This window comes from Microtus ochrogaster, chromosome 6 (genome assembly GCF_000317375.1).
Source record: "Microtus ochrogaster isolate Prairie Vole_2 chromosome 6, MicOch1.0, whole genome shotgun sequence".
Lineage (NCBI taxonomy): Eukaryota > Metazoa > Chordata > Mammalia > Rodentia > Cricetidae > Microtus > Microtus ochrogaster.
Window position 1 is genome coordinate 67,356,249 of NC_022013.1, and position 11,314 is coordinate 67,367,562.

An 11,314-nucleotide genomic window follows, 5' to 3' on the forward strand; every position below is an offset into this window, starting at 1 on the left:
CCGTTCAAAAACAAAGGCTAGATGTTTATCCCATCCCAATTAACTCGGAGGATTTGGAGACAGCTCAACCAAGTTTCATGAGGTAAAATAATGTCAGGCGAAGATTAACGCCATGCTATGGATTTTCTGTTTCCAGAAATGACTCAAAGACTTGAACCACTTGCTGACTCGTGGGCTTTTTGCTTGGATTGCACCCACCCCTATCTGCCCAGGCCTGGAATGCATTTGGTGATTTGGAGGCTGGGTATCACTGAAACAGTTCTCTTTTCTTCCCAGCTCCCTGCCTCCATAGCAACCGTCTCCCTATTGCCCATCACCCCAACCTCCTTTAAAGGCATAAGTTCTCCTTAACCACACCAGTTATTTCCTGAGCCATGGTTAGCTCTGAGACCCCTCATGCTCTGTTATGAGACAAAGGAAAACAATTCTTTTTTCTTATGTGACTCAAATGGAGAAACCAAGTTCAAACTCACTGGAGCAATAAGTGAGTTTTGAAGGGACCTGCAAGCATCTCTCCATAACCTGGGATGGTCCTCATGGGATTAGCTGCATATGGCAGGGGTACTATGCCCTACGCTAGGTGCCTTGTTGGTAATTCTGCTTTATACTTCAAGAACTCTTAAGGGCTCTTTCCGTTTTAAGAATGATTTATGAGTTGTCTCTTTTGTTGTGTTTTAAGCTCCTGAAGGCAAAACATGACATTTTACACACCCCTAACAAAAGGATTCTGGGGGCGGAATGATTTGTACTTGATCTCCAGAAACTAAGTCTGTGTCTTTACCCTCCGCTCTGCTGCCTTCTGGTTATTTTAGGTTTGATTTTTCATATGCTGAATGGGTGCAGACAGTGTTCAAGGTCCATGTGAGGGGTAGATCTAGGACCCCATGGATATAAAGCATGGCTGTGGGCATGCCTAGATATGGGGTGGATTGATGGGAATGGGGGAGGAGGGAACAGGGGTGGAGGGATGGAGGAATAACAAACACGCTGATTCAAAAGACTGAAACCCAGTTTGGATGTTGATTTGGGTCTGTTTGTTTGAAGTCACAGTTTTCAACTCAGTTGGTTTTAGAAGTGAAGTCATTTTCCTTATTACCGTGGCATGGGCTGGGTGGGCAGCATGCAGTGTTGGCTTCCAGAAGCAGTGACTTTGTAGGTCCCAGCTCCTCAGAGAGTCCTGTACTGTCAGACTAACCACACTGATGGAGACACAATACACACAGGCATGTAGCAAAGGAGGCCAGCATCTTCTCCGAGTTCTGCTACTACCTCTGCATGGCTGCTTTCCTCTCTGAGCCTCCTGTACAAAGTAAACAAAAAAGGATGATGTTGGGACAGATTCCCTCAAGGACCATTTGCTGAGCACTTTTGTGTCTCTGCTGAAAGCTTAGAGGAAAACTAGGCTCTTTTCCTTCTGCTCTGAGTTCACCGGCGCTACACAATTTCCGTGTCTCTTCCAGCCATCGTGTTCAGAGACTTAGCTGTATTAACAGTTTGCACAGATTTGGGCCTAGATGGTATCTTTGGTTGTAGAGTAAATATGATTATCTTTGTAGTGGAGTTAAGGACATCTGGTTCCCATTTCCACTTAGTTAGGGAAGGTTTTATGGAGGAAGCCACGTTTCAGGGGGTCTTTAAACAAGGGGAAGGTTTTGTCCCAGGGCCCCACAGCTCCAACTGTTGGCTGTGTTTTCAGGCATCTCTTTGGGAGGTGTCTTAACCACGTTTGTGAAATTATGAATGTTTGGCCACAACAGGGGGTCGGTTGTGTGTCAGGCTCACCATGAGCATTGGCCCAAGTCCAAGGCTCCGTGGTCATTCCTATTGTCATTCCTGGGCACTCTGGAAATAAGCAGGTCACTCCTAATTAACAAACAAAGCAGCCTCCAAGACAGCTTTCAGATATGTTAATCAGATGCTAATCAGTAGTGTTCTCTTGACCATGGATTTATTTATAGATGTGTTCCTGGTCAAAGACAGCATGCTGATGCTATTGAAATGTTTGCTTATAAACTATATTCTTTGCTTAATGGCTTTTATCTTAGAATCACTGGGAAAGAGAAACAGCATCGACATTTTCCTAAATAATAGCTATTTTCTTACCAGAGTGATTCTAGATTTTTCTTAAAGCTGTTCCAACTCTCATTCAGCATTATCATTCACAAAGTTGTCTTTAGGTTGTTAAAAAGAGAAAGAAAACAAACAACTTTGGCCATCCAGTTTATACACGATGCAGCTCAAGTTCAAAGAGAGTCCTGAGCTTCCTTTTGTATTCAGACAATGTCCTCTAAAGCAAAGGCTCATCGCAATTCAGCATCTCCTGTGCAAGCAACAGTGACTCATTTCAAAGAAATAAACCAGAAACTGTCTTAGACAAAAGGAAATTAACATTTAAGTATCACTCTTATTGGTTGAAAGACTATAATTTACCAAGACAATCAAGGGCAGAGTAAGAGGAAACTTTGCTTAAAGTTTATTTATTTCGTATTTACTTCGTATTCTTCCACTTTCATTTTGCAAGAGCCTTGTGTTATTTAGGATTCAGGCATCTTGCAACAACGTTGGAAAATGTCCTGTACAGCCAGAATCTAAACAGTGTTGGGTGTTCATAATCTGCCTAGATTTTTAAAAAGAAAGTGCTCTTCCGGAGGGTGTCATAAATGGATGCTTTGTGTTGCCTGCACGGAATCAGCTCTTTTTCAAGAAAGGAAAGATTTGCCTCTCTTCGCTTCTCGCTGTAAATACTCATGAAGACCACAGTGTGTTTAACCTAGGCTATGAAAACTGTGTTCTGGTGGCATTTTCAGTATCAGTGTGTTTCCAAGGTTGCTATAACAGATTATTTTTATCTTTGTATAGAAAGGGATTTAAACGCAGGACTTAGGACTTAAAATTGTTTTAAATAACGCATTTTTAGTTTGGCAGCATTAATCTTCACCGCAGGTATATGTTGCTAAGTGGTTTACTTATGCAGTGTTCTCTCTAGAGGAGGCTTTAGGGAAAGCCTCTTTGCTGTTCAAACTTTCAGTCACACAGAAAGGAAATCAATAAATATGCATAGTCACTATTAAGATTAAAGATTAGAAATTGTTATAATATCCACTTAAGAGTTTTATTTTTTTTTATTTGAAGATCCGTTTTTGATGGTATGAAATGGCATCAAAATTGAAGGGTGTGCCACGGTTGACCGGTCTTCTGTGGAACACGGTGGCTTTCATTGGCAGCTCTGTCGTGAATATCTTCTTGTGGGGAATCCTGGCTCTTAGTCATAGCCCTCGGAGTACAGCCCTTCTGCCTCAGTTTTCACAACTGCCCCATGAACCTCTCTTTCTGGAGCAGGAGTGCCCCCCTTATTCCTAGCACCTGCTCCCTGAACCTCTGCTGATCCTCCAGGGAACCATGTATTACATCTACACCTTTGCAAAAACTCCTTCATTAGATAAATTTCTGCAGATACTACTTGGATTGTAATCTCTGATTTCTGCTGACATTTGTGTTCTCCTTATCTATGCAAATGTTCTTTTATGAGTATCTGTATCTGCACAACATACAGGCATTACTGCTGTGCGTGTTTCATAATTTAGATATATAGTTTCCTACTACATGTATGTTTCTGCTGGTTGATTTTCTGAATGTCTGGATTTATCTAGATTCTCTGTGAGATGGTCATTTAGGCTTTGAAAGAGCTTTGAAAGGACTTGGGTTCTAGAATTAGAACAAAAATGCCCAGAAAAAATATTTTTAGTTATCTATAAATATATATTTATAGTTTACTGCCATACCACTTTAAACGCCTCAATGTAATCAGAATATGTGTGTATCTATATATTACCATCCTCCACCATGGGGAAGAGAGTCTTTGTGGTCTACTAGTAAGACCAGCCATTCCTTCCCTTTTCCATTTCCAAGGGGCTTTTTAGATCCTAAGTAGAATGTTAATTAATCAATATTTAGGTATTCACATTCACAGAAAGCGTATCAAAGCTGACCTCTATTAAACAATCAAAAAGAGGAAATGAAAGTTTATAAGACTAAAGTCTACAGCCTGAGCCAGTGTTGGCATTAGACAAACAAGTTATCTGACCCTGTCTCCTTTGTCATCCCTGAAAGGACTTTGAAAGCCTTGGCCAAATGAAGGCTGTCTCCGTCCTCACCAGGGTCATTTCTGCACTAAACACATCCTACGAAACTAGTGTGTCCCTGCTAGATTCCTCTCCCAGATCCCAGTTTGATATAAAGATATTTGTGCCAACATGTTGTGCTAACAGAAGGTAGTAGAGCATATTTGGTAGCAGCGGCAGGCGACAGACATACAGTGCGCTTGTTTAAGGATAGAGATGGAGAGGTCCAGATGTTTCACCATGAAGTGTCAGCTGCACCACCTGCTTCTGTCCACCTTTGCTGAGACTGCTTCTCTGTTATTCCAATGCTGTGACTTGTCCAGGAACCGTTTTAGCGACTCTCAAGAACTTTCCGTGTAGGGTAAAATGGAAACTTTGGGTGACACGTGTTTGGGCCCCATTCACAAGTCCCATCATTATGCACCACCCAGAACGTGGCCTTCAGGAACTCCCATGCACACAAAGACTTCCTGGGCCTACAGAAAGAATGGGAAAAAGATAGCTCCCCCGCCCCATTAAAGCTGCACTTGAGAAAGTGAGTCTAAGGGACTTGACTTTTTCTGGGATCCCTGGTTGCATTCCCCACCTCCACACCAATAAATAAGCAGTTATTTCCCATTCTAAATGCCTCACTTGGTATTCAGAGATGCACACAGCTGTGTTTTTCTACCTCTAAGTACTATCCCCTTCCTGTCAAGGCAGAAGTCTTTGGCAGAACTAATAGTTAACGCAGCTTGTGCTTCATCTAGGTAGGTATTAAATAACAGCGGCTGCCTTTGAAATGTGTTTTTACTGGAAAAGCTCATACTTTGCAAATGGCTTTTTAATCTCCCTGGGCAGTGTGCCTGCAATTCACATAGACTACCGCTAGATGGCAACAGTGTCCTTTTACAGAGTGCTGAGTGCTATTAATTGTGGATGCTGAAACAGCAGAAAAGTGGCTTTGTTCTTAAGCATTATCCTTGTGTGTAAAATATCTATGTATGATAGTATTATGAACTTATACCATACACTCCGTTAATATAGTCAGTGTTCTGATCAGCTTCAGTAAGCGAAGCCGAGGAACGGAGGAGTGAAATATAGAAGAAATACTATATTGGTAGAGAGTAAGTGAATTAGCCTCTCCCTTGGCAGAAAGCCAGTCTTCCCTGCAGAGTTCACCATTGTGCACAACCTCCCCATTCAATCTCAGCCTCCAGGGCTGAGCAGATCTGCCAGGAGACTCTGCTGCACCCACCTGGCAGTCCTCGAATGTGCTGCCAAGCATACTGCCCTTAACTCACTTGAGTGCCCAGCTCACCTCCTCCCTGGGGCTTGGCACCATCCTCAGGGCATCCAGCTGCAGGAGAAACAGTATCCTGCCACTGGCCTCATCCGTTCCCTCTGAATGGAGATGGGAAAAGGGCAAGGCAGACAGATGTCCTTCCAAAGCAGCCGCTGCTCAGTAGCCACCACTGTTCTAAGTCCCCTTGGGCCACCACACTCGGGGACACCCACTCCAGGCCTGCCCTCTTCCCATGCAGATTCTTGCCTCCCTGTGCTGCTTGGCCAGAGGAGACTCCCGAGATTGCTTCTTCTTACTGGAGATGTCAAAGCAGCCAAGCTCTTGTTCATCGTGAAGCTGTTTTCATAAAATCCTAATGACAACATCCCATTGTAGAGGAGTCGCCGGGGACGAAGCCATCTAGAGCGGTGTCCTTCCTTGTCCCTTCTCACTTAATCCCTTGAGCATTCCCTCCCCGCCTCCCACTCCCCCTCCTCTTCTCTCCTCTCCTCTCTCTCTCCCTCCTGTCCTTCCTCTCTTCCATGTTCCTTTCCTTCTCTCTGGGTGGTTTTTTTTTTTTTGGTCTAATTTTCTATCTAGGAAGAGGGGACATGAGTGCCAAACTTGGGGTCTTATAACCACCCACCAGAAAGATCATCTTTGCCCCAGCTTGAGATATCACAGAGAATCCAGATCAAATCTTGTGCCTAATTATAAGCTAACCTCATGGCTTACATGGCATGTGCGTACATACAAGAAGCTGTCTGATTGCCTACCTAGCCATAGGAGCAGGGTGGGAGGCATGGGCTGCCAGGAAACCTTGGGGCTGGAGGGCAAAAGGAGAAGCAGTGAGGTCTGTGGGAAAGAAGGAAAGTGTCCAGAAGGTTCCAAACTTCTTCCCTGGCACTGTTTCACTTATCAATAATTTACTACGGAAGAATTGGAGTGAGGCAGGGGACTGACTGCTTTCTGCTTGTTAAGCCGGCTTTCAGGAGGCGTTCTGAATATTCCAATAACTAGAAGGTGCCCACTCAAACCCAGGCTAGAGCAAAAGAAGATGGCTGGCCTCTTTTCTCACTCTGGGAGACCCAGCATGCCAGCCCCTCCTAGACCTTCTCCCTCTGCCTCATTAGTTTTTCTGTCTGCCTAAGTGCACCCGGGGTTCCTGGAGGGGAGACACTCCAGTCTTGTCCCTGGTTCTCTTCCTAGCACACGACAGAGAACTTGGCATCTAGCCGAGGCCTAAAGAATTTCTGAAGGAAAACAGTGACTGGTGGTGAGAAGGCCAGCAGTGAGCTGGGGATCTGGTTGTCTTATGCTATTGGGGCCACACCCTAGGGATGAACCACATTCCTGCCCCGTGCTCCCCACGGAAGCTCACAAGGCATCAGGACTAGAGGCCTGGTACAGCGGCACAGACCTCACACATTAATCTGAGCGTGTACTCGTAGAGATACATGCATGGCTAAGTCGGGAGCTGACAGGAAGCAGTCAATCTGTTGAGCAAGTTTGTGTTTTATAAACCAGATGTTCGGCATTACTCGCCATCATTTCCTTTGATACCAGAACGGTCCCCATTATGTAGCATAGGAAATGAAGGATATGGAATAATATACACTTATTACACAAGAGAACACCATAAGCAAGCAGTTCAGGGGCCGTTCAAAGCCTGGACAAGTGTAACTGCACAGCAGTTCACTTCAGGATTCCTGCTTGGACTTAATGGGATTTTGCCCAGATGGACCATAATGACCCCCATCTTCTACTTCTATGCCTTGGAAAATGAATGTTGATTCTGTGTCTGCGTTTTTCTTGGAAACCTTGAGTATGAATCCTAGGCCCTGGTGTTGCCTCAGCAGCAGGTTGGAGGCCGCAGAAAAGCCAGCAATCCCTAGTGAGTCAGAGGCAGATGCTTCTGACCAGGATTGGCTGCATAATTTCTGCTTGGAGGTCTGGATGCAAACCTCTTGCCCCTGGCTGCTGTTTCCTGTGACAGGCACACTGATTGCCTTTTGGTCATAAAGTACGTGCGGTGCAAACAAACCTTCCGATTGATTTTTCTCCTCCATGCAATGCTGCGGAGGCACAGAGGCCAAACTGGGGAGAAAGGACTGACGGAGGGCAGGTGAGGGTCGCAATATTGTACACGTGCTGTTTCTGGGTTCCTGCTCGTTCTCACGGCCATAAAAGGATCTGGGTTCCACAGGAAGCCTGCAGGTTGGAACTCTGGCCACAACCCTTAGCAGAAGAGTACACAAGATTATAGTCCCACAGGCGAACCCTGGCCTGCCTGGACTTACTGAATTTCTTCTGTTTACCTGAGGCTGGTTACAAATGACTGGTTTTAGTACAAATGCAATAGCATAAGGATTTTTTCCCCCCTGGGTGAAGCTGACACTACATTCTGGCTTATTGGAAGGCCGTTTCCCCTGGTCTTGCATTTGTGCCAGGACAATCACCAGCGATTTATAACTGGCTCTTACTGGTTGCAGAGGGAAAGCTTCATTTCTCATGACTGCCAGTGGTGTGTTTTGGTTTCGTCGTGATCCATGTTGGCATGGCCTGAAATTTGGATTTGAGTTGCAAAGTGGAAATTACCCAGGGTTATGGATCAGCTCAAATTGGTTTTTCTGTATAGCAGCAAGGATGAATCAAGGCGCTGGGAAATGGGATTTCTGATGTTAAGAGAGCTCCTTACTGTGGACTGGGTCTGCCTTTGAGCCTCCACCAGTTACCATGGTATACTTCAAGTATTTTTAGTAGAAGTTGAAACTATGTTTCCATAAACAATTACGATACTGCATACACTGGCTGACTTGATTCTTGGCACAACAAGAGCTGTCAACATTGTCTCAAGCTAGTACAATTTGCTTATAAATATTAAAGGATTTTTTTTTGGTTATTTTAATGCCCAGCAAGTTAATTGAGTAACAGTAACATGACGATTAGTCAGAAGTCTTGGAAGAGACAGGACAGTAAGAAAGCCTATATAGAGAAAGCATGTGTATGTGTATATGTATATAAGCATATAAAGACAGCCTACGTGTGTGTGCATGTGAGCATATAAATATATACATATATGTAGACTTTTATTTGAAGAGTAATTTATATTAAAGAATATAAATTCTAATAAATCCTAACCTGTGAAGCAGATTGGTGAACTGGAAATTCCAGGAAGGGTTGATGTTTCAATGTTGAGTTCAAAGTCAAATTGAAAAGAGAATTCCTTCTTTCTTGTACAGTGTGTCTATTCTCTTAAAACCTGCTTGTATGAAGGCCACCAAATTGTATCTGCTGTATTCATAGTCTGCCTGTTGAATCAGAGTTACAGATTTTCTCAGCCGTCATCCAGAATAGCGCTTGCGCAAACAAGTAGACAGACACTCAGCTAGCCAGGAAGTAGACAGACACTCAGCTAGCCAAGAAGATACCACAGGTTTTTTTGATCCTTAAAGACCATGGCACTTTTGTCTCCTTTTTCACAAAAGATCACAGCTTATTTCTAAGTAGATGCAAGATTAGCATGTTTCCTGCATTTCTGCTGGGTATTTTCTATTGCTCTTGAGATTGTTAATGGGGTGATGTGGGAAAGATGCCCCTGTAACAATATTCCTTGGCTTCATGTACCCTGATTATCAATATAAGGATTCCTATCTAGAAACCCTAGAATGGTGCCTGAAGTTTTGCATTTATATTAAGCTCTGGAGCTCTGTTGTCTTGGGCATCACACTGGAAGCAGCAAGGTCATAGGAACCTCAACAGTAGACATGATACGTATGTAACTTGCTGAGTACTGACTAAGTGTGGAAGTGCGGTGTTGTGGTAAAAACCAGTAATGCCACCAGTACTTGGTAAGTAAAGGCAAAAGGATCAGGAGTTTAAGTACAGCCTGGGCTATAGAAGGCCCTTTCTCAAAACAAAACAAACAAACAAAAACAACAGAAGAAAAAATGAAGTAAGGCTGAATTCAATGACTTTTGCCTAAAAGACTAAAACACTGTGTGGCTATCAATCACTTCGATTCTAGAATTGTCTCCTTAGGTGGCCTCTTTCTAAGAGAGGAGCAGGATGGAAGAGCACCTAATTACTCCATGGCTACAACCATGGACAAGTGAGAAAAGCACCAACCACTGCTATGAACTAAGGATGGAGGAGCCCAGGCCTCGGAGTCCTCCACAGTGGGTGCTCAAGGAAGATGCGGAACAGAAAGGATCTCTCCCATCCGACTTGCACAAGCAACTGTGATGCATGTCTTTGCTCTCTTTTAATTTTGTGCAGTCCTGCCACGTACTTGCTGTATGACCCTAGGGCAGAGAAAGGAATCCAGCGCCCATGGAGCGCCTCTGTTCCCAGAGGACCACGCTGGGTCCTGTTCTGTCTTATCCTAACAGTGATGGTAATGAGCGTGATTTCACAGGACACCAACAAGGCCTGACTGTGCAGCTAAGAGACTCAAAGCTGACAATCAGAGCTAGGTTTGTCTCGAACCAGAGCCTGCTACTGGGCTCTGAGACTGTTTCCTCCCTTGATACTGGGACAGGAGAGCTGTTCCCGCCTGTGTGCCTCCCAGCACGGTATGAGAAGCAGATGTACCCAGAGGTCTCAAAGTGTCTGATGCAGCTGAAAACCCGGCAGGCTTGCATCCTGTTTCAGGAGCGGTTCCTTCAGAAGCAGCATTTAGCTTCCTCGTGGCGATTTCCAGAGTCGTACGCTAAAGCTATCTTCTCATTCCTGTGCTTTCCATTTGGGACTAGCATTCAGGGATCTGAAGAGGCGAAGGGGCTTGACAGGCCTGCCTGCCTTGGGGAGAGTAGGAGCTTCTGGGTCCCGTTTCCCCACCCCCTAAGAACACTTTATGAGACCACTGATGTCTGACGTTTCTGATCCCGTGTTATTGGAAGTGTCATTAGAACACACACTGGGCACAAATGCCTGGGGAGTTGAACAGTGAAGTTGCTATGTTGGAATAAACAAACCCCTGAAATCCAAATGAGGCTCATCTGATGCAAAATAGCGGAACAGGAACATATCAGCTGCAGTGACTGACAGGTGGGTTCCAGCTGGGGCTTGGGACTGTCAGCCTGCAGAGCAGGTAGAGAGATTCTGTGCTCCCTCCCCGCCAAAGGGTAACAAAGGGCTCTTTCCCAGTAGCCTTTGGCTAGAAGGGACGAAGGTCAACAGGAGGCCTCTGCACTGAGGCATCCACGGCACACCCAGTAACCGCCTTCCCTCTCTCCCCCAGCTGGCTGATGACCAAGGCCTCGTGCTGATGACCACAGTGGCCATGCCTGTGTTTAGTAAGCAGAACGAAACCGTGAGTATCTGCGGTGCCTCCGACCTGGTTGTGGGAGGGCTGATCCTCGGATATCTGCATCTATGCTTTGTAAGCTCTCTGGTGACTTCTTTCTCTGCCCAAGGATACTGTGTATGAGTTTCTCCCTCTTATCTCACCTTACTGTGAGGGCTAGTGAGCCGGATGTGAGAGAGGGATGGGCAGAGCTCTTAGCATCTGCAGCCCCTCTCTAAAATACTCAGTGATCAGAGGAGGAAAATTCGTAGACAGCTCTTGATGACGGTGGCCACACCTCTCCTCGGTGATCTTCGTTTAATTTCTTGGAGGAAGGCGCGAGAGCACTGCCAAGTGGGATGCTTCCCCAAACAGTTTGACTCTTGAGAGTGTGAAATCAAGATGTTGACAGAGCCGGAGTGCCTCCAAAGAAACAAGGGAAGAATATGTCCTTGTTATTTCTGACTGTGGAGCCCAACATCACTTGAGCCATGGCAGCATCGGTCCACCGTTTGTGGTTGTCCCCTCTGCACTGCTGTCTTCTCTCTTTCTAAAGAGACCAGTCACTTACTGCTCCTGATTTGGACCTTGGGGTTTCAGTCCGGTGCTCCAATGTGGCTCTCTGTCTCTGTCTCCTTTCAT

The 11,314-nt window shown here is 45.1% G+C and overlaps 1 protein-coding gene across 2 annotated transcripts in view; it reads left to right on the forward strand.

Moving 5' to 3' along the window:
• Cacna2d3 (calcium voltage-gated channel auxiliary subunit alpha2delta 3) overlaps positions 1-11,314 on the forward strand; it is an 833,716-nt gene that overhangs the window by 613,478 nt on the left and 208,924 nt on the right. For both annotated transcript variants that reach the window (XM_005348768.3, XM_005348769.3), the window contains one exon: positions 10,628-10,699. In XM_005348768.3, coding sequence (XP_005348825.1) covers positions 10,628-10,699 — 72 coding nt within the window. The remainder of the gene's footprint in view (positions 1-10,627; positions 10,700-11,314) is intronic.